This window comes from Chelonoidis abingdonii, chromosome 2 (assembly GCF_003597395.2).
Source record: "Chelonoidis abingdonii isolate Lonesome George chromosome 2, CheloAbing_2.0, whole genome shotgun sequence".
NCBI classification, from domain to species: Eukaryota; Metazoa; Chordata; order Testudines; family Testudinidae; genus Chelonoidis; species Chelonoidis abingdonii.
Window position 1 is genome coordinate 42,084,507 of NC_133770.1, and position 23,840 is coordinate 42,108,346.

The 23,840-nt window shown below is 44.0% G+C and overlaps 1 protein-coding gene across 3 annotated transcripts in view; it reads right to left on the bottom strand.

Annotated features, from left to right (window-relative positions):
- Nucleotides 1–18,904: 18,904 nt before the first annotated feature.
- Nucleotides 18,905–23,840, bottom strand: part of ARL5B (ARF like GTPase 5B) — a 33,330-nt gene continuing 28,394 nt past the window's right edge. For all 3 annotated transcript variants that reach the window (XM_032777584.2, XM_075062306.1, XM_075062305.1), the window contains exon 6: nt 18,905–22,764. In XM_032777584.2, coding sequence (XP_032633475.1) covers nt 22,716–22,764 — 49 coding nt within the window. In that variant the 3' untranslated portion in view covers nt 18,905–22,715. The remainder of the gene's footprint in view (nt 22,765–23,840) is intronic.

Consider the following 23,840-nt stretch of genomic DNA (forward strand, 5'->3'; position numbering starts at 1 on the left):
ATTGCTCAGTACAGCAGTCTTTTTGCTCTTCTTGGATGTTTGGTGGAGTGCACCCCCCTACTGCCTGACACACCTGACAGTACAAAATTTCCACTCTCTATCGCCCTCACCCCCTTGCACAGGGAAAGAAAAGCCATGACTAAAATTTCTCTTGTTCCCAGTAGCCGAAGAGGATAATTTGTTGGTTGGGGTGGGGAGAGGCAGGTGTGAGGTAGTGGTGGTATGTCTGAGATATTAAGGTACTGTTATGACATCACAACTCAGCTCAGAACAGCTCACTTGCATCTCTGCACTTTGATTCAGTTATTAAATGACTCTCTAAGCTCTTTAAATTTGAGCCTTACCTTCCTAGATGACACAGTTACTAACCTTTCCATAACTGTCGTTATTCGAGATGTGTTGCACATGTCCATTCCACTGTAGATGTGCGTACATGCTTGTGCACAGTTGTTAAGAGTTTTTTCCCTTAGTGGTATCTGTCAGAGTAGCACGAGTGCTCTCTGCTGCCTTGCAGACTGCATGCAGGCATAAAGGGCAGAGCCAGCTCTAACCTCTCTCAGTTCCTCCTGTAGCGAGGCGGTGTGGCTCCCCTCCTCTCCAGGGATGGTCGAGCCCCGTCAGACACCTAAGGGGGCGGGGCCACAGAGCAGTGAGCCCGCCCTTCAGAGGGTCAGGAGGTGACCCAGAAGTATAAAAGCCAGCCGTCAGCGCTCAGCTGAAGCCCAGCTGCTGTCGGGAGCAGACCTGCCAGAGGGTGCTCGTGACTGGGAAGCTGCTGAGGCCCAGGGCCATTACCCTGACTGGCCGGAGCTTCCCTGCACCCACTACGACGAGGAGCTGCTGGAGCTTCCCCGCGCCCGCTACGACGAGGAGCTGCCAGAGCCGCCCCATCCCTGCTGTTACCCCGAGGAACCCCCGGAGCAGGCCTGGCCGGACTTCCCAGAGGTACTGCCGGACCTACTGCCCAGCCCCGGCCGGGAGGGACCCATGCTACTGGGCCCCTCCCAGAGGCTGACGCCACAGATCAGGTAGACCCAGAGGGGGAGATTGGAAGTAGCCCGGGGGCAGCTGACTCCAGTCAGGCTGCAAGTTTACCTGAACCCATGTCAGTGTGTTGCGGTCAGGAACCCCACTGACCATGAGCGGTGATAACCGCTACTAGGGCCCCGGGCTGGAACGCAGTGAAGTGGGTGGGCCTGCGTTCCCCCTGCCACCCGTACTCGGGTAGCAGAATCCCCCTCTCCCCGGCCTGAGGAGGCCATTAAGCCAAGTGATTGTTTGCTCAGCCCTGAGCCAAGAGGGTCTGAGCCTCTGTAACTGTGTGTTTGCTGTCCTGCCCGAACTAAGGTCTGGGCCCCTTTAACCGTGCCACTGCTCGGTCCTGCACCAAAGGGCTTGAGCTGCCTGGATTATTGTTTGCTCGGCCCTGAGCCAAGAGGGCCTGAGCCTCTATAACTTTGTGTTTGTTGCCCCGCCCTATAGCAGCAGGCTGGAGCCCCAAGTGACTGCTCAGCGCCACCTAGCCCTGAAGAAAGGGGCTGACCTAGAAGATGCGTATCGAGGCTGGTGTGGCTCCCCTCCTCCCCAGGGAGGGTCGAGCCCCGGCCATACAAGTTTACACTTCCTACAGGAAGACTCCAATAGAGAGAAGGAGGAGGGCAGGTTGTGTAATAGAAATATGCAGTACATCTTGAAGAACAACAGTTATGGAAAGGTTAGTAATAATTTCTTCTTCAAGTGATTGCACAGTGCAGGTGACTCAAAGCAGTCCCAAGTGAAGGTGTGTTGGGAGTCTACTTGAATAGGGACCATTCATCAAAACGTAGCATCTCTAGATTCTTATCTATAGATTCTAGGACTGGAAGGGACCTCAAGAGGTCATCGGGTCCAGTTCCATGCCCTCATGGGAGGACCAAATACTGTCTAGACCATCCCTGATAGACATTTATCTAACCTACTCTTAAATATCTCCAGAGATGGAGATTCCACAACCTCCCTAGGCAATTTAACACACTCCTAAGGCATTTAGTCCAGTGTTAACCACTTCTGACAGTTTTAGGGAAAACCTCCCTTGCTGCAGTTTAAGCCCATTGCTTCTTATTCTATCCTTAAAGGCTAAGGTGAACAAGTTTTCTCCCTTCTCCTTATGATACCCTATTTTAGATACCTGAAAACTGCTATCACGTCCCCTCTCAGTCTTTTCCAAATTAAACCCAATTCTTTCAGCCTTTCTTCATAGGTCATGTTCTCAAGACCTTTATTCATTCTTGTGGCCCTTCTCAGGACCCTCTCCAATTTCTTCACATCCTTCTTGAAATGTGGTGCCCAGAACTGGACACAATTCTTGATAGTGTAGCAAGAGGCAAACATTTGACATAAGACCAGCTTGCCACTTTGCAAATGTCTAATATGGGAATGTTAGCCAGAAAGGCTGCAGAAGTTGCTTGGAACCTAATCTAATAACCCAGCACTCTCTCCGGTGGCTTCATATTAGCCAACTGGTAATATAGGCAAATACAACTGGATGTCCAAGATTATATCCCTTGAGTAGAAACATGACTACCCTTCATTCATGAGCAATTGAGTCAAAGACCTGAAAGATTTAGTCCATTCCAGATAAAATGCTAAAGGTCTTCTACTGTCCAGAGTGTGCAGTCTCGCCTCACCCTTGTTACCATGAGACTTTGGGAAGAAGGTTGGTAAGAAGATTGCTTGGTTAATATGAAAAGTGGAAACCACTTTTGAAGATGGACTTTGTCTGCATAGAAAACCATGTATGGAAGATTTGATACTAGCACCCTCAGTGCCCCACTCTCCTGGCCAGTATAATGGCTACTAATAATGCTACCTTCAGTCTGGACCAGATGGAAAAGCTCTTCCATTTAATCAAGTAAGTAGTTCTATGTGGTTGATGTTTTTCTACTATGCAGCAGCATATTCTGAACTTCTCTAGAGCAGGTCTCCTTCACCGACGTTAACCATGAAGCCTCCAAGCAGTCAGATGAAGGGCCTGAAGATTGGGGTGGAGAAAGTAGCCACACTTCTGTGAAATCCAGTTTGTGTGAAGCAGGAGTGACAGTAAGGGACTGATTGATAGGTCTAAGAGCTCTGAAAACCGTGATGATGAGGCCATACTGGGGCAGTCAGTATAACACGGGCCTTGTCCTGCTACACCTTGCACAGAACTCTGGGCAGAAGAAGGATGACGGGGAAAGCGTACAGGAGATCCTCACCATGGCCGCTGGAAAGCATGCATCAATGAGCCATGACTGTGGCTTGCCCAGGAGCAAAACCGGTGATATTTTCTGTTGCCTTTTGTTGCAAACAGATCCATATGGGGAATTCGGCAGAGCTGGAAAATGGACCTTACTATGTCTGGGTGAAGGGACTATTCATGGTGACTGATAAACAACCTGCTTAGACAATCAGCCAGCGTATTTTGAGACCCTGGAAGGAAGGCCAGTTAGAAGTACAAAGTTGTCAGTGCAGAAGTCACAAAGCAGAATTGCTTCCTGGCAGAGTAGTGAAGACTGGGCCCTCCCCACTTCCTGTTTGTTTAGTTAGTGCCCAGTCTCAATACTGGCAATACGCTGTGCTCTCTGGGTTTCAAACTCTGCCACTCTTGTGGGAAGTCAGTGCCTATCAGTGACCCTCACCCCAGCTGCCTTAAGTGCTTGAGGTAGAGTCTTATGCTGTAGCATCTGTAAGGGATTTAAGCCCACTTGTAGCAATGTGGCGCCACCTGCTGGTCTCTTCTGGGAATTAGCTCTGCCAACCTTGAAGCACCTTCTGCAGGCTGGTATCCCACTGCCACTTGGCACCCATGTCCCTCCCTGGACTCCAGTGTCCCATTATCTGGGGTGCTGCCCCCTGGCAGTAAACACCTCAGTCTCGGGATCTCCCCTCCCTGAGGAACCCTCACCCCCTATCCCCACTTCACCTCAATTGTAGGCTACTGCCAGTCACCAACTTGTCCTCACGCCCTGAGGCAGACTAGAGTGACAGACATTCATCATAGCCAAGGTTGGGTCTGGACCTGCTGCCTCTCTTTGCAACCCAGTGTCTCTATGGGACCTTGAACAAGGCCCTGCAGCCTGGGGAGTTGCCAGCCTAGAGCTCCCCAGCCCCTCTGGCCTTTCCCCAGACCTGCCTCACTCTAGGCACCCTGAGCTTCCCAGCAGCCAGGCCTCTCTCCCTCTGAAGGCAGAGAGAGACTGACTGTGCTCCTGGCTCAAAGCCCTTTTTATAGAGGCCAGCTGTGGTCAGTTTGGGGTGTGGCTCCCAGGGGGTGCCTACTTCCCCAATCAGCCTGGGAGCTGCTTACCCCAACCACAGCCCTCTGCTGGACTGTTCTAAGCTCCTCAGGGCAGGAGTGGGTGACCACCCCAGTACACCACTCTAAGAAGGATGGGACAGTCAGACTTAAATATCTTCTTCTGGAATGAGTGCTACATCCTCCATCTGAACCATCTAGCTCAGTCAGGGTAACGAGTACCTCAGCAGGAGTTAGTAGTGTATCTCTGGCATTACTGGTATTGAGAAGCAGATCAGTGCTTCCAGTATCAAAGAAAAGCATTGTAAATTGGATTTGGTAACAGGATCAAAGGAGGCAAAGAGGTCAAGCTCATGTAAAGTCTTGTGAGTGCGCTCAAAGAGGAGGCAGTCTCTGGAGCATACCTCTGAGCAAGATAGTTTGTTGACTCCAGAGTGTGACTCCTGATGTACCATTATTGGCACTGCCTCATGCCCTGGTATCATAGAATGCTTTCCCAATACCATTTACTTCCAAGGCATTTAAGGTTGCAAGGGACTCATTAAATCTCACAGAACTGCCATCATTAGTAGTTCAAGAGTCTTGCCTGGTCCCCAACGTACCATCATTAGCGACTTCACCTTCACACTGTGCATGTCCACTGGAATCAGCTCTTAGTGTACCAATTAATATGGCACTGTCTAGAGAAAAGCCACAGATGAACTACTGAGCTACCCTCTTTACAGTCTGAACATACCTCACTGGTACTGAGAGATACAACCCTACTATCCCTGCAAGAAGAGGATTCTTCATCAGATTGTGAAGCGGGTTCCTCTGTGTCCCAACCTCACTGTTCTCACCATCTGCAATATACTTCTTGTCCATCCTGGTTTCAGCATCAGTGTCAACAGGGGGCATACTGAAAAGTTGGCGACTGGGGCTGTATCATTGGCCTTTTGGAACCCATGGGAATTTCCCCCTCAGGCGAGAGCATCACCTCACCCACCTCACCTGACTCCACCTACTGGCCATCAGGAGCATCAAGGCCGCAAACATCCTAGGGTTCGTACTGAACCTGCCATGGAGCAGATTCAGGACTCCTCTCATAAGCATCCATGAGAGGAGCAGGAACTGGAGCAGTCCCCAGCACCATTGGCATCCTCTTCCTCGTTCTCTGATTAGGCAATTGTGGTAGATCCTATCTCTCTGCCTCCTGATGATTTCAAGACTCATTAAGAATTGTTGAAGATGGCGGCTTTGGCCCTAGATCCACTCAGAGGCGATCCAGGAAAAGTCCTACAGACATGTAGGCATCTTGTCATCAGCAGCCCCAGCTAGGATAGCTCTATTAATAAGTCTATCTTAGAGCCCACAAGGTTCTTTGGCAGCTTCCCTGTCATCTGCTGCAAAAAGAGTAGAGAAGGGTGCTACGTCTTCTCTCAGAGATTCAAACATCTCTGTAATAATCCCCGTCTGGGCTCCCTAGTAGTGGTGGCAGCCAATGACAGAGAGACACATGGGCACCAGGCATTAACCCCAAAGAACAGAGACAAAAAAGCTAGACCTATTTGAGGAAGCTTTATTCCACAGGTGGGATACAGCATTGTATGCAAACCAACAAGCTCTGGTCAAGTGCTACAATTTCACCCTGTGGGAGACCGTTTCAAAGTTCAAAGACAAACTTCCACATGGTGCAAAACAGGAGTTTCAGACATTGATCAAGGAAGGCAAGTTGGTTGCCTAAATGGATCTGCGGGCTGGTCTGGAGGCAGCAGATTCTGCAGCTAGTGGCATGGCCTCTGCCACCATGCTGACATGCTCATCATGATTACAATCTTCTGACCTCCTGACAGAGGTTCAACAAATAGTCAGACCTCTACTTTGAAGGGCCACTGCTCTTTTTAGCAAGACCCTGCATAGTGCCAAGGACTCTACAGCAATCCTAAAATCCCTAGGTATTTACACCCCAGCAGTGAAGCAGGCCTTCTGTCCTCAAAGTCCCAGCAGTTTCAGAGGTTTGCCCCCTGAGACCCAGATATGCCAAGGGGAAGGAGCACAGATTACAAAAGATGGTAACTATTATCCTCTATGGATGCTTGTTCATCAAGGAAGGTGGCATCCTCTGAAATTTCATTTTGATGGGCTAGTCAAGAGCAGACTAGCAGTTCTAATAGTGCTATCTATTTCTTCCCCAATTTTTAAAAACCTCCTGTCTCACTTCTATCATGCTTGGGCCCACATCACAACAGATCTGTGGGTTCTAAGCATGGTGGAAGTGGGATACACATTCCAATTTATTTTTACCACCACTCCCATCCCTCTTCAGAGACCTCTCTCACAAGACTGTTACTGAAAGAGATACAACTGTTTCTTCTTGTAATAGCTACAGAGAAGGTCCCTCTTTTTTTAGGCAAAAAGGTTTTTACTCCCAATACTTCCTGATCCTGAAAGTAAAAGGGGATCTCAGGCCTATTTTAGATCTAAGGTTGTTAAACAAGTTCCTAAAAAATATCAGAATTCTGGGTGCTCACTCTAGCTTCCATTATTTCTTCCCTGTAGCCAGGGGCCTAGGATGCTGCTTTTGACTTAAAGGATGGCTACTTTCATGAGGCAATTAATCAGAACCACAGAAAGTTTAAGATTCACTATCTGCTCTTGTCATTATCAGTGCAAGGATTCTCCTGTGGTCTCTGTATTGCCCCATGTGTTTTTACTAAGTGTATGGGGGCAGTAGCAGCATTCGGATGGAGGTTAGGGGTCCACATCTTCCCTTACCTGGAGGACAGGCTGATATGAAGTGGATCCAGATTGCAGGTGTTGTACAGCATAAACATAATCTGATCCACATTTGATATGCTCAGCCCGCTGATCAACACAGAGAAGTCAGGCCTTCCTCCGGCACAGAAAACAGATTTTTTGGGGGAGGGATGTGGAGGAGGGGCAGACTGGAATTTACAATGACCAGAGCCTTCCTATCTTAGCCAAGGTTTCAGACAATGCAAAGTATCAATGTAGACTTAAAAGGTTATCCTCACCATGTTAAGAAACTAAATAAGGCTGCTGAGACAGATGGCAGTGTAGAACTGATAAATGAAATTGTTTTTAATTGTTCACTTTATTAATGTAAGTTCTGTTCACCATTCACTACACTTGCCTGCATTGTAACTTCTGTTCACTGTTTGCCATATTGTAATTCAAACCCCATTTTAAAACGCTCACTCCATTTTGTAAAAGCTTCCTCCAACCTTCATTTTTGCAAACCCTGCTGTAATCTTATTAGTTAGTTTAGATGTGTGAATGAGGCATGTATGGATGATAAAATCAACCTCCAGCCCCAGCCTGTCCTGATGAGGTGAAGTTCAACTACCAACGGCTGAAGACCTAGACAACAGTGAAACAAAGTAAAAAGCATCCACCCTAAAAAGAAAAGGACAAAAGAACAACAGAAGGAAGATCAAAGCCAGGTTCAAGGCTGAAAGTCACGCCTGCAATTGACGGGTGATCAATCCAAACCCAAAGGCAGCGTGACACAGCAAGACCTATAGACTTTGAATCCAAACTAAAAGCCTGTAAAAAAGAAGGGTGAGATAAGAGACTTTGGGTAACATTCTGCTGCCAACATGGAGCCGGCCACCTGCTGATTAATTTAACAACAGCAGAATGAAGCAACTCCCATGAACTAACATAGGGAAAAATCCCTATAAAGCTGGACTCTGAAGACTGAGGACTTTGAGTCTATGGTTCTGCTGTCAACCTCCAGTTTGAATTTGAGTCAGGTTATCCTACAAATGCTCTTGTGTTCCCTTGTCAATTTCAGTGGGTTATAAAAATCACATTTATAAGTGTTTTGCTCTCTCCTGTTGCTGTGTGAGAGAGCCACAAACAACTGCAGCAACGTTCTGACCATACAAAGGGAAAGAATGGAAGTGACTCTATGCAAAGTGCTATCAAATGCACAAAATAAACACATTATAAATGTAAGCAGAGTCAGGATGAGCTCTACCCTGACTTCTGGTGGAAAGAATTTCATAGAGTGTATTTGCATAGGCACACCTACCCCATCCTGGTGCACCAGCACTGGGGCTCCCCTACTATGAGCTGAGATCACTAAAAGTTGAAATCACTAAAGAGCTGGAATTACTTAGCTGAGAGCACTGACTACTGTGCTAACTAGTGGGGGAGTCTGAAGCTATACGGCAGAACAGAGCAGCTGGCAGAGCGGAGTAGCTGTTGGACAGGTGGAGCGGCCCACAGAGCGAGCGGAGCCGAGCAGTTTGCGGGGACAGCTGGAGCAGCTCACGGAGCAGAGCAGCTGGCAGAGCGGAGCAGTTTGTGAGGATAGCTGGAGGAGCAGAGTGGAGTGGCTGGTAAAGCGGAGCAGTTCGTGGAGAAGGCGGAAGCAGAACCCCACGGAAAGGCAGGGCAGTTGATCCCAGACCACGTAAGGTGCCCTTTTCTACCCAGTCTGGGGTGAGGGACCTCTTCAGATAGACCCTCAAACTTTGAGGCTGCACTGACCCAGGACAGAAATTTTTGGATTGTGGGGCTTTTGGGACTGTGGGTGATTTGGGGGGTTGCTGGACTCAAGAGCCCAGGGAAAAGGACACGGCCCAATTTCCTGGGGTGGGTCTTTGCTCACGGTTCGGTCTAGGAACTCTACTTAAGGTGTTTTCCCAATTTAATGCTTGTTGTTTATCTCATGTAATTAAACCTTTTCTGCTACACCAAAACTCTGTGCTTGCAAGAGGGGAAGTATTGCCTCTTCGAGCGCCTAGGGGTGTGTGTAAAATTTTCCCAGGTCATTGGGTGGGGGCTTGAGCTGGTTTGGCATTGTGTTATTGAAATGGAACCCCTGGATACTGAACCCGGCCCTTGTTGCTGCCAACTCAGAGGGGCAGAAGGGTTACATAAACAAAAAAAATATGAACTAGTTTATCCTTAATTTTTGTCACTTGGATTATTTTCCTCTATTGTTTTGAGGGGGAGAGCCAAAAAGCTGTTTGTGTATGCGAGCAGCATCCAAAGAGCAATCTCTGGAGGGAAAGCTAATCAGCAGGAAGCCCAAGAGCTGAGATGAGCACACTGGATGAAAAGCCTACTGCTGATTAGGGAACCAAGCTCCATCTAGTTGAGGGCAAGTGGGATGTGTAGGTGACTCTCTACAGCTGGACAAGATGACACAATAGAGGGGTGCAGCAGGACCAGAGGCTATGGGACTGAACTCTGGTCAGTGCAATCTACAACCCAGTACTTAATTGCCATGCATGAGACAGAGGCAGTCCAGGAAGAGGCAGCCTAAAAACTACATCTGAGACCTATGAGATTCAATTACCCCAGCACCCTTTCTGTTAAGCTGCCTCTAGGGTAGGACCCCTTATCTTTTATTGTAACTGTTCAAGCTGCTGTACACTTTTCTGCCAACTCCAGTAAATAATTCTGTCGCTTATCAGATGTGTGTGGACTTAAAGAAAACCCACCAAAGGATGAAGTCTTCAGAGCTTTCCGCTTGCTTCTGAGCTTGTGGTACATTGACTATGGTACGAAGTATCTAAAAAAGACTGTACCATACTATTCTCAGTGATGCTGTGTAGTGGGGCTGGTTACGCAAGGTCTGGAATGCCCTCCTCTAGCTGCAAATCTTGAAGAACAGCCTACCTTTTCCAACAGAAAAAATGGAAAGCGTCAGAAGTTTTGTACAGCAGTTTTTAGAATGAAGTTTGGTCAGGTTACATAATGAGGAAAAGAACAATGTGCACATCGGTAAAGGAGGTAGGTGGAGTCGAGTCTGATACAGAACATCTAGTGTTATGGTGTCATTTACCTGGAAACAAGGAGGTGAAGAACAGTGAAAGCCCAAGGACTGAGCACTTACTACCTTCCATCTCTAGACTCAGAATTCCCAGGGAAAAGAAAAAACCACAGTTAAAGGAAAAGAGGACACGAGGGATGGGAGAAGAAGAGTACCTGCATAAATTCCTTCACCAGTGAATAAACTCCTGGTCAGGCATTCCCCTCTTCTCCCATCCTGCTGTTGTACAGACAACCTTGCAGATGTGACAAGCAGTATCCACCACCACTCCCTCCGGTGGGGATGAGGTCTTACCTGAGAAGCGGACTGGAGTTCCACATGCCCCCTTTTTCCCCCTTAGAGGAATCTAGATCCACTAAGTGGAGGGTGCTGAAGCAAAGATCAGGCAACAGCCCCGGCAGATAGAGAGACATGGCTTCTGTTTTGCACCCAAAAAACACAACTGCATCTGATGGAGCATCCCTTCAGTGCTATCCGAGGGGCTTAACCCTCATGTTGATATACAGTGTTAGTGGCGGGTTAAAATGCCCTAATTTTGACCTTAGATGAGGTCATTCTTTTATTACTCCAAGAACACAAACAGCCTAAGTCCTATGCACACAAAATCTGCTGGAGGATGAGAATTCCATTTTGTGGCAACTTTCAAGGTTTCAAAGGTTGTTTTCATTCTGCATTGAAACAACCAAACCTTAGGAACATTTTTGCAAAAACAGAATTGTGTTGACATAGGTCGGGGGCTGGAGGGGACAAGAAAAAGGGTGTGTGCGTGCCTGTCCTTAGGGTATATGCTATGGGAGACCCAGGTTCTAAGTCCCTGCATGGCATAATTCAGACCCAGATCTTTCTGACTGAGGCCCCCTAATCACCAGGCTACAGAATGAGAGACTGGTTCACTATCTCTTCACACATTTCAACTGCAACAGAACAGCATCAGTTGACAAAATTTCATTTAGTCAAAAATATTCTAACCCAACACTGCTTGATAGCCCTCTTCACTTCTAGTGGAGTCTCTCGTTAGGGGAGAAAAGGGGGTTAGATAGGAGGTGGGGGAAAGCCACTGGCTCACTGGTGTGGAAATCCTTGACCTTAGGAAGGAACTCTGGAAGGTAAACTAATCACCAACTTCATAGAAAGAATTGGAAGTACCCAGGCTTGAGAAAGGGAGTACAACTCTCCAGCCCAACAAAATGGCAATGAAAGCCTTGATCTGGTCTTAGCAAGCACAGCTACATCTGTTAGGGGTGCGATTTTTTGCCAACAGAGTTATAATGGTAAAAGCCCCAGTTTTGAGGCATGCAGAGTCCTGATGTAGGTGAGACCGGTACTCCAAGTGAATGTAGTTTATGGCCTTACTGAAACCTGCCAGGACAAACTATGGATACCACCAAGACAAAAGTCTCCGACAACTACACACATGGGCACGCACACACCTAGAATGGAATCAACATGAGCAAGCACTCGAAGAAGAAATCTCTCTTACCACAAAAACTGGAAATGGTTGCCCACATACTGGAGTAAATCTCATTTGTTGCTTTATATCTGCTACCCAAGAATCTAGCAATTTTAGGGGAGGATCCCTTTGCTAGGAACCAAAACTCTCTGCGGCCAGGAGGATCAGAAAAGGCAGAGACAGCAGAGGTTGATGGAAAATTGAGAAGAAACGGTATTTTTTTGGAAGTTGCTTTTCTGTTTGTCTATCTTGTCTTTTCAATTGTAAGCCCTTGGGGTGGGGGCTACCTAGCATAATGGGGCTTCAACCCTGGGTGAAGCCTTTAGGTGCTACCAGAATATAAACAGGAATACTAATACAGTGCAGAAAGGGAAAAAGACCCTGGCAAAAAAAAAAAAACCTAGATGGAGAGGAAGAATCACAGCCTGTGTCCACCTGTGAGCTACAAGGTTGGCCTCCATCTTGACCTTATGGAGAAAAGGCTCAGTGGTTTGAGCATTGGCCTGCTAAACCCAGGGGTTGTAAGCTCAATCCTTGAGGGGACCATTTAGGGAACTGGGGTAAAAATCCCTCTGGGGATTAGTCCTGCTTTGAGCAGGAGGCTGGACTACATGACCTCCTGAGGCCCCTTCCAACCCTGATATTCTAAAAGGGAACAGACACCTCCAGTTGTGCAAACTGAGCATTAGGTAAACTTACATATGACAGTGAAAGTCAGTTTATGACAGTACAAAATCTCTTACTAAGTATTGCCTTGTATGTTATGAAGTGTGTGTGGGGGGGAAAGCAGTGATTTTTTTTACATTTGGTCACCCACATTACTTTTATGCCTACAACTTTAATGGGCTTGTCTTGTCCTCCTAGGACAAATGAGTAGCTTTCTTTGCAAAGCCATACAGAAGTGCGAGGATGTTTTGGCTTAAACTTTTTTTTTCTTATTCAAGGAAAACTTGTCAAAAATTTAAGACTATGGCTCCTGGGATTTGAGAAAAGCATATTAAGGATTTAATAAGAAATCGCATGTTATCTGGAGTTACTCATTTCAATGATGAAAAGGAATATTTGAGCAATATCTGCTCTTTGGTATGTATATCTTGTATGTATAGTTTCTAGGTGTAGTGCCTACTTTTGTACCATGAAGCCTGTTTGTATTAACTGCTACTGTTTTGTTCCTTACTTTCATAGCCTATTAGTTTTTCCAAATAGAGGTGCTGTTCAATATTTTCTTCTATGTTTTAGGATTGCTACCATACAGATATGGCTCAACCTATAGAACTCTTTGCCGGAGGATGTTGTAAAGGCCAAGGCTATGACAGGGTTAAAAAAAGAACTAGATACATTCATGGAGGATAGGTCTATCAATGGCTGTCAGCCAGGATGGGCAGGGATGGTGTCCCTAGCCTCTGTTTGCCAGAAGCTGGGAATGGGGAAAAGGGAATGGATCAGTTGATGATTACCTGTTCTGTTCATTCCCTCTGGGACACCTGGCACTGGCCACTGTGGGAAGACAAGATACTGGGCCAGATGGACCTTTTGGCTGACCTAGTATGGTCATTCTTATGTTCTCGCCATACCTGCATATTAGAGACCTGCCCCTGAGAATGTTAGATACTTGAAATTATTAATTAGGTCTTTCTCCTGCATTTTTCACTTAAATATTTGAGAGTTCAGAGGATCAAGACAACATTTAGGAAGCTGAAATGAAATCTTGCCCAGAAAACTAATTCCCTACATTAAAACTAGATGACCTTTAACTCTAGTGAATTCTGTGACAGAGACCAGTTCCTGCTGGATTAGTATTTATTAGATTGCAGCTGTCCAGAGACTAAATATAGAATATTAGGGGTGGAAGGGACCTCAGGTCATCTAGTCCAACCCCCAGACAGATCTTTACCCCAGTTCCCTGAATGGCCTCCTCAAGAATTGAACTCACAACCCTGGGTTTAGCAGGCTAATATAGTTGGTATGACAGAAATGGTAATTTCCAGCAATATCCTTGAAAAGCCTTTTGTATTAATATTACAATATCTGTGTTCACACTTTACACACTATTGTAATAATGTTTGTATAAGGTAAGCCATGGGAGGTGGTATTTAAAAACTCCATTTGCTGATCAATAATATGATGGCAAAAGATATATAGCAGCATTATATGTGAAGTTATAATCCATAAGCTGAGATCATAACTAAAAGTGTGTTTTCCAGACAAGTCCGGGGAGTGGCCAAATTTCCAGTTCCTCAAGGGACAAAGGGGAAGCTGAGCCTCAGTCAGCTGTAAACAAGGCTAATATGTGGCCATTCTTTGGCAGGTAATGGACAAAAAGGCAAAAATCTACATCGTAGTAAAGGAACAGCCTGTAGTTCCCTTCCACACCGACTGTCTGTTGCCTTGCTCCCAGCTGAAAATGCTTCTCGAAGTGGGGACAGGACTATAAAAAAGGGCAGACAGCCTAAGATACTCCTCTATCTTCCCCTGCCCATCACATTTATGGCACCTGAAGCAACAAAGGAAGCATTTGCTGCACTCTGGGAGAAGGGGTTTGGTCAGTAAGACTGCTGGAAGCATATGGGAAGAAACTCTGCTTGAATCCAATATAGTTTATTAAGTCAGGTATTAGTAAACATCTTATCTTTCTTTTTCTTGAAACAATTTCTGATCTTTAGACCTCATTATTTGTACTCACTTCAAAACCTTTCTCTTCATAGTTAATACACTTGTTTCATTGTTTTTCTCTAATCCAATCTGTTTAAATTGAAGTGTCTGGGAATCTCTATTTGGGTGGCAAATTATGCACATATTTCTTTTAAAGAAATAATAGACCCAGCATAAGATGTATTGTCCAGGAGAGGGCTGGGCAATACAGGACATTCATTTCTGGGAAAATTTAAGATTAGGGTTGTGTTGGGGTCACCCTGCAGTATAACCAAGGCTGATGAGAGGCATAGTGTAATCCCAGTGTGGCTGACAGATTGCAGTTAAATACATTTCTCTGTAATGCTTTCACTTTAAGAATAAACATCCCTGCTTAGAGAGAGCCATGTGGTAGCATGTAAATGTGGTCAATTACCTGTTTGCACTTTGCTTTCTCTTCAAAGGCTGCAGACACCAGCTTGGTGAAAATATCACAGTATAAGGGATGGAGCTGTGCAGCCTTGAAAAAGCCAGGTCAAGAGGGAGAAACACGGGTCTTGGCCCAAGAGAAGTGACAACTAGGATGTGGAAACCTTTCAGTGGGTGCCCTCCAGCAACCATGAAGAGGGAATATAGTTGTAGTAGCCCCGAAACTGACAGCATGTTATTTCACTCCCACTCCTTGTCAGGTATTTTAGGTACTGCAACCTTTGGGAAAGTAGAGTGGATTGAGTTGAAATAAATGATGAAAGCTATTTGTTGCATTTTGTCTTTTATGAGCTGAGCTCTTAACCACACATTTATCAACCTATCTCCTTTGCCAACTGAATTAAACCAACAGATTATTCACTCAACTCTTCTTCAGGTATACATGCTGGAATTCCAAGGTGAGTTTTGGAGTATAGTATCCAGCATAAGAAAAATGTTGGTCCATTACAAATATGCCATTTAGCACAGTTTCCTTCTAGAGATAAAACAGCCATTCTAGATGCTTACAAAGAGCGAAAGAGGAAGGAGTTCATTTAAGTTTGGAAATTAGACTGCTTTCTACAAGCTTGTCTGTTGCCTTCTCTAAACATATGTGAATTAACAGATTGCAAGCTAGAGCTGGTATGGAGGAGAAATGCCTGAAAGGTTAATTGGCTCTGCTGAGCACAGCAAACAGAGACCCTCATGGTAGGAAATATCCAAAGTGTCTCTCTTTTGCTTTGAAACAGAGACTCCAGGAAGAAGCTTATCCAGTCTTCTAGTTGTTATCTATCAATTTCTACTGTCACATTAGGTAGTATCCAAGGAAGACACTACCCTATTTGTTGCAAATAATTTTCCTAATACTTTATTAATGTTTTCAACAACTCAAATTTCCACACAAGAACTCCTTTACTAGTCCAAAGGCCACTTGGTATTACATCCCAAGTATCAATATATGCATATACACCCTTATATTATATACCAGGGGTCAGCAACCTATGGCATGTGTGCCAAAGATGGCATGCGAGCCAATTTTTAATGGCATTCTGCTGCCTGCCAAGGTCCCGGCTGTCAGCCCCGTTCAGCCCGCTGTCGAACCCAGGCCGGCAGCAGGACTCCGGCAGGCAGCAGCGTGCCATTAAAAATCCTGCCCAGCCCAGCCTGCTCTTCTCCGTCCCCTGCGGGAGCAAGGGGCAGAAGTTTGGTTCTACCGGCTGCTGCTGCAGGGCAGCTTCCACTGGCAGCCAAGCTCCCTCCTCCCCCACCTCTTCCCCCAGCATGCTGGGTTCCTGCTCCTCCTCCTCTCCCTCCTTGTGGCTGATGGCCCTGGAGAGGGAGGGGAAGAAGTGGAGCTGGAACCACAGCATGCTCGCTGCTCCAGAGAAGAAGCGGGAAGGAGGGTGGAAATCAGGGCATATCCCCTCCAGCCCCCTGCCCTGAGCCGCTCAGGGCGGGGGGCTGGGAGCATCCCCATGACTCCAGCCCACACATCCCCAGCCCCCTGCCCTGAGTCCTGCAGCTCCCCACCTCAACTCCTGCACCCCCTAACATACCCAGCCCCCCCCACCCCATGCCCTGACTCTTGCGCCCCCCACATCTCCACCCCCACCACCAAAAACGGAAGCTCCTGCAACCCCCACCCCCCACCTGCACCCCTCATACCAAATGGGAGCTGCCCAGGTAAGCACTCCACACCCAAACCTCCTGCCCCAACCCTGAGCCCCCTCCCTCACTCTAGCTCCTGGCCAGATCATACACCCCAACCCATAGCCTGCTCCTTCACCCCCAGCCCTGTGCTCAGTGCACTCCTACCCTCAGCTCAGTGCAGAGAGAGGAAGAGAATGGACTAAAACCAGGGAGACGGTAGGTACCCACTGTATGTGGGCAAGGCCAGGACCCCACACTGGCAGCAGGCTGAGCAGGGCTAGCAGCCAGGACCCTGGCTGGCAGGAGTTGGCGGATGGAGCCCCAGACCAGCAGCAGACTGAGCCACTCAGCCCCTTGCCAGCCGGGGTCCCAGCCACAGGCCCCGCTCAGCCTGCTGCCAGCCTAGGTGAATGGAACCCCAGGCCGGCAGCGGGCTGAGTAGGCCAGCGGCATAAGAGCAGCATTTTAATTTAATTTTGAAAACCTTTTGAAAACCTTGTTTACTTTACATACGACAATAGTTATATAATATATAGAGACTTTCTAAAAAAACGTTAAAATGTATTACTGGCACGCGAAACCTTAAATTAAAGTGAATAAATGAAGACTCGGCACACCACTTCTGAAAGGTTGCAGACCCCTGTTACATACACTAGCAACAATACAGTTACAAGCATTGGCCAAATACTCAACCAGATCAAGACTGGAAGACTCCATCTCATCATGGTGTGACTCTACAGGGGTAAGGAAAAGCTGTGATGAAGAACTCCTAGAAAACCTTGCTCTCTCTCTCTTTTTCTTTTTTAATATACTATAGCAAACAAGGGATGTCAATGCTGGTTACTGGATCTCAGCTAATGTCAGCTGAAGCAGCTGAGGACTGCACTCTGCTCTCCAAGTTTTTTTTCCCCTTATGTCTCCATTGCCATATTTTTCCTCAACTACTGGACTAACCATTTCTAACCACTTATTTGTTGCACCTGATGTCCAATTAATCATGTTCTCTTTATTTCCCAATTTCTCATTAAGACAATGCTGATATTATGAAGCATCACTACACATTTAACACAAACAATCCTTTCTCAGAAGTTCATTCATTTTGGTTATGTGTTTTGGGCCTATTACTTATGCTAACATCCAAACTGAATTTAAGATGATAATTCATTCGGGCCTAATACTGGCCTATAATCCTATATTGTCCCAAATAGCTTACAATATAAGCATTACAATTGCTTTTGCAAAGTCCTTTTCTTTGGCTCCCAAGTTTGCAGCATTATATCAGCACTAGTGTCAGAGAAAACAAGAAAAATATTAACTAAAAAGGAACATTCTTTCAGTTGAAAAGGTTAGAAATATTTTAGAACGTACTTTGCCAAGTTAAATATAGCCATAGGCAATGTGCCTATTTACGAGCTCGCTGCTGTCAACATGAGCCTACACTGGTACCAGAGATTCAGGTTAACTGGCAAATCAAATATCAACCTTAGACTGTCACCACATAAGTCAATATGAAGTATATTCTTGCCTGTCACTGTTTTATTTTAGTATCTCAAAGAAAAACAAAGCTAAACCAATTTCCTTTATTCAGGTTGTTACTTAACTAACACTGGTGGAGCTGTAGAGAGAGCAACTCCCTGGATATCTACAACTTTTATGTTTTCAGAATACTGTAAAAAGCCAAAAGTATAACTTTGATTTTTGACTAGTCTCCTTAAGAACTAGACCACTTTGTTTTGTTTATACTTCACATTCCAAGGGCTGGAACTAAAAGTATGTATACACTAAGAACTCCATTATTTATAACCTTGTATCCACCAAGTTCTCTTTTGAGTCTGCCTGTGTGTTAGTTGTGCTGGTGTAACGAAATGATCTTAAATACAGTGATCCAATAAAATACCTGCAAGTAAAGGATTTAAAGGAGGTATTCTTTAAAGAAGCAGAAAAGAGGGTGGGGAAGAGAAAGGGTGTCAGGTCTCCTCCTTTTACATCATCATTTGAGGGGAAAGGCGGCGAGGATCCAGCAGTGAGTTGGCTGGGGACTCAGACGGGTAAAAGGGGAGGTCGGACAGCAGGCTCCCCAAGCATATAAGTGATTATGGAATTATCTGCCAGGTACTCCCAGACATATAGGAATAAAGTTGCAGCCTAATTAAGCCACATTCAGCATCCCCTGTCCTTCTTCCAGCATAGACAAAGACACTCAGATGTCAAGAAGTGAAGGAGGTCATATTTTTAAACCTGCAAAAAAAAAAATTGCTAGAGGCTAACATTAGTCAGCTGCTGATACATATGAACTCATATGCTAAGGGTTGTATATATCATGAATACTCATACTTAAAGGGCTCTAGAATGCCAATGGTCAGTGCTCTGTGTGGGCATGTATTTATTTATACACACATCTCTTCTACTTTAAGGCTGGAAGATAACAAGGATTGTAGCACTAAGACTCATAGGGAGGAGTTTTGGAATCTGTACCTGAACTTGAGTGATAACTGAGATATTTATAAGTTAAAAATAAATGCAAAATGAAAAGTTACTTATAGCTTGAAAAAAAAAAAAAAATCTACCATCTGCAATTTGGAATCTGCCCTGATGATGCAGTGTTAGAATTAGAGAGAAGATAAAAAAAATTCAGATCACAAACTGCAAGGCATTCAGCAATTCTGTATTTACAGAGCTCATGCCAATGAACATTCATGTACATTTATAACCAATTAATGGTGTAGCTAGTATCCATATTTTCTTAAGTAGCAACTATTTTAAAGTAGAAGTACAATAAGTCATAGTTAACCTGTTTTGATGATGGGGGGGGGGGGACTACTAGCAGAATTATCTGTACAAATATTTTCTTAAAAAGGAAAACTTCAAAACTGAACACTTAACAAGGAAAAAGTGACCTTCTTAAAGTCCAACAGGCTTTCCATCCCAGAATGTATTTAAACTTCTATCATAAATCGAACACTGAAAAGGACACTCATTTGGGCATGGAATTTTATTTTCAAGACAGGAGATAAAGGTAAGGTCAAAATACACATTTTTAGTCTGCCTGAACAATTTAGTTTACCAAAAGCTAAAGAACTACTTAAAAATCCAGTGATGCCAATACATCATTTTGACATAAAATACTTACATTCAAATAGACTGTATTGCATGTGTATTATGGGGACAGGTGAAATGAAGCCTTTCCATTCTCTCAACCAAAAATGACCTACTATTCTAACTTCTCTTGGTATGATAAATGGTGTGATAGAAATGGTGAATGCCTTCTTTTTTTCCCCTAGAAAAAGGTAATATTTCCCCCTAATACAGAGACGTTCATAGCCCCTACATTATTGAAAAGAGACAAAAAGTTACTTTGGAGGAAGAGGGGGAGTATACTTTATGCCAATGGCAATTTACATATTTCTTCCTTTGTCTAGTACTAATTATGTAACAAGGGCTCTGTCATAGGGTAGCTGGCCCCTGTAAATAGACTAGGCCCAGCTCCCCTGGATCAGGGCAGGTGAGTCCAATCAGCCAGTTAAAGGGGGCTGAGCTATACCTCAGCCTATAAAGCACTACCATTGGGCAGGAAGAAGGTGACTGATTAGGACAGGCTGTGCCTCCGGGGAAACACACACACTGGAGTTGAACTAACTCTGGTGGTAGGCCCCCTGTAGCAAGGGACCAGGTGCTCAGAGAGACAGCCCTGAGGCTGCTGTCCCAGCCAAGGAACAGAGCTGGTCAGAACTGGGAAGCTGCCAGACGCCTGAGAGGGGCACAGCTGAAACCTGAAAGTGAGGACTGACTTAAAAGACTGTTTTTTCTGTCCGTTTCCTTGCTTCTATTAAGAAAATAAACCTCCTTGAAAGAGACTGGGCATGGCAGCATATATTTGGGAGTTGGAGAGAAGCCCTGCTTGGTGACAGGCCCATTTTCCATTACAATCTTTAAGAAAAAAGTTCTGATAAAAATTAAAAGGTGAGATTTAATACTAGCTGTAACAGTGTAAAAATCTTGGGAAAGCCTCACAGAAGGAAACCAAGTACTTTGAGTAGAAATGTAAAATTTAATCTTACCCAACTTAGTTTTATTTATAAAATAACAGAAAAGCTTAAGATTCATAAGAACTATTTTTACATATAGCCTCATTTTCAGATACTGGTCATATGTATTTGCATGCATTTTGCATGAGCACATTCAAAAGTGTTGGAGAAAAAAGCACATTGAGGCTTCTCTTAAAAATCAGGCCCATTATTTGTTAAATAATGGATTTTAGTCTGAGAAAAGCAAAATACTGTTGCATGCACCATACTTTAGGTAATATACTGCATCACAACAAACTGTACTTTAATCGTTTTTAGCTAAAATTTAAGTGATTACGTGGAAACACCTGTAACTTCATTTCTTAGATACGACTGTTGCACAGTTTTGTATGTCACTGAAATGCTGAATGAGGATTCCTTACAGCCAATATACAAACTGCTAAGAAATATTTTTAAACTGCAAACCTTACCAGCATTACATTCACTACAGACAGGTGAATTGTAATGTACTGAATACGATCATTATGAACAGCATAAATAGAAAATGGTTGAGATAGTCTAACTTGCTGTAGGGCTTTCAACTGATATTTTTTTAAACACAAATGGACAACTCAGGTAGCAAAGCACTATACCTGAATGTTTTTGCCAGACTAAACACTTTATTTCTAAAGTAACGTTGCGAGGGTAACAACTATTATGGAAAACAATATGAAAATTGATGTAGGAAATGAAGCAGTGGATTTTCTATTTCTATTGTCAAGAATGCTTACTACTAATTTTCTCTCTGACTGAGAAAATTAAGTCTGCCCTGTAGGGATGCTAAAATGTTTCATTCTGGTATGCTATGCTTCAGCACGGGACTACTTTCTTCTAATGCACGCAGCTAAACAAGAACTAGGTCAGATTTGATAAGGGTCTTTGTAGGAAATAGTGTCTATAATATTTTCAGTATAAATTTGCATTGTTAAAATATAGTGCAACATATCAGTACATTTCACATTCAGTATACTCATTGTAGTTTTACTACAGTCGTAGTTTATAAAGCTGTTAGGGTACACCGATTTAAATCAAAGTGATTTAAGTCCCTTATTTTAATCAGCAAGCAGGAATTTAATCTTGTTTTGTCTTTGTACTTTTAGTTTTCTTCCCTAAAGAAAAGTTCATTCTTATTGGTTGGTATAACCATTAAAACATGTTTAATCAAATATAGCCAACAATATATACACATTCATTTAAACAATTATATCGCTTAATGTACATTTACCCAGATTCTTAATTTGTACATTGTTAGAAAACGATGAACAAATCATTTATTTACTAGATGTTTTTTGCTCTGGATTTGTGTCAAGCTGTATTTGGAACTGGAATTAAATTACAAATATAAAAACAGCATTTTAAAGTAGTTTCTTAGTTAAATAAAACCATTTAAGTTTATTGGATATAGGATGCAGAATTTTTTTCTTTGAGTGATTTTAGAAGATTACAAGTACCAGAGGGTAGCTGTGTTAGTCTGTAACCACAAAAAACAAGGAGTCCGGTTGCACCTTAAAGACTAACAGGTTTATTTGGGCATAAGATTTCATGGGTAAAAAACCCCACCACTTTGGTGTTTTTTTTACCCACGAAAGCTTATGCCCAAATAAACCTGTTAGTCTTTAAGATGCCACCCCCAGACTCCCTGTTGTTTTTAACAGATTACACTAAATTTAGCAATTAATATGTTGTCAATTTCAATTTTTTTAACTGCTTCATTTTTAAAAAGAAAAATGCATTTTTAATTAAATAAAAACTGATTTTTATCTACCTAGCAAAGTTGTGTTTTTGGTAAAAATATGACCCAGAACTACTTACCTTACGTGGGAATAAAAAAGGGTGTGTTTTCTTAAGGTAGAAATTCAGTTACACATTAAATAACTGTTTCAATGCTGACTATTTCAATTCTTAACATACCTAAAACCTGCCTTGGAGATAGCCATATCTGCAATTGGGCTATCTGAACACAGATAGCCCAATCTTTTGAAATCATTAAAGTTATGCTAGGGTAAACATCAATCTATTCACTTTTTTTCCAGTGTTAATGAAGAAATTTTTCTATGGTAGTAAATTACAGAAGCAGTTTGCATCATTACAAAAATCAAGTGTGAAAGATTTTCCATGATGAAAGACATCTTACAAGGCAACTACTGAAAAATTAGAATAGCCAGGAGAACTTTGATACTGAAACAGATTCACATGTTCATCCTGTGGAAGAGTAGAGCATTAAAAAAAGTTAAAAATACTTTGTGTTTCAGTTCAGCTGCACTTGATTCAAGTGCTGCTCAATGGTTTCTGTCATCATAAATTAAACATGGTCACTGCCTTAGCAACCAGAAGTACCAGGAAAGTGTTCATGTTCACAGAATAAACAGATGCAGTCTCTTTTGCAACAAGTTATCTCACTCCAATATGGGAGGTCATCCATTCCAGACCTTGACATAATCTGAAAATTAATAAGAGAAGTCGCAATGAAGCTTTTAATCATTTGCTCTCATACAAGTCATCCTACCAAAAAGCACCATCTTTCGCCATCAATTACAGGTGCACGTGGCCTAGGTAGTATTTCTTTTAAAGCAGCCAAAAGCTCCAATTACATGAAAGAAAGTTTATCTTCAATTTCCCTTCTAGAGCCAAAACATGCTACTCTCAATACATATCATCCAAGGAGTGAAAGGAAAGATATAAAAATCTTAATGGGTTTCCCAAAATGGCAGTACAGACTACTTACCACAATGCCTTAGGGCAGGGGTTCTCAAACTTCATTGCATTGCAATCCCCTTCTGACAACAAAAATTACTACACGACCCCAGAAGGAGGGACTGAAGCCTGAGCCCCCCTCAGTCCTGCTGCCTCGGGTGTGCGTGTGGAGTGTGTGGCAAAGCTGAAGGCCAAGGGCTTTAGCCCCAGTCAAGGGCCTGTAACATGAGCCCCGCCACCCGGGCTGATGCCCTTGGGCTTTGGCTTTCACCTGGGGCAGTGGGGCTTGGGCTTTGGCCCTGGGCTCCAGCAAGTCTAACGCCAACCCTGGCGACCCCATTAAAACGGAGTTCCTCCCAATCCACTTTGGGGTTCCAACCCACAGTTCGATAACTGTTGCCTTAGGGCTAACATAAATATCATATTTCAAATGCTGCTTACATGAGATCTTCATTCAATGCCAGGGTGAGGCTCACACAAAATCATGTCTGGCTGAAACTCAAAATTGACTGCCAAGAAGCACCAAAGTTATATATTGATGGATTAAAATAACTGACATTGACGTTTCTCTTTTGGCTGTAATATACTGTCAGACCCTATATTATCCATTAACACACTGAATTTTGGTAACACAATAGGGCCAAGAAGAGAGTGATCCCATCTTTTCATTAAAGAAAGCCTTTTTAAGTAGTATTCAAATGATTCAAATTAAGTGAACAAATAAAATTCTATTTTGTGTAGATTAAAGAAAAAGGCACTGGCTTAATTAAGGCTTCCCTACAATAAATTATGAAATGAGAAATGTGGAATTACATAGAATAT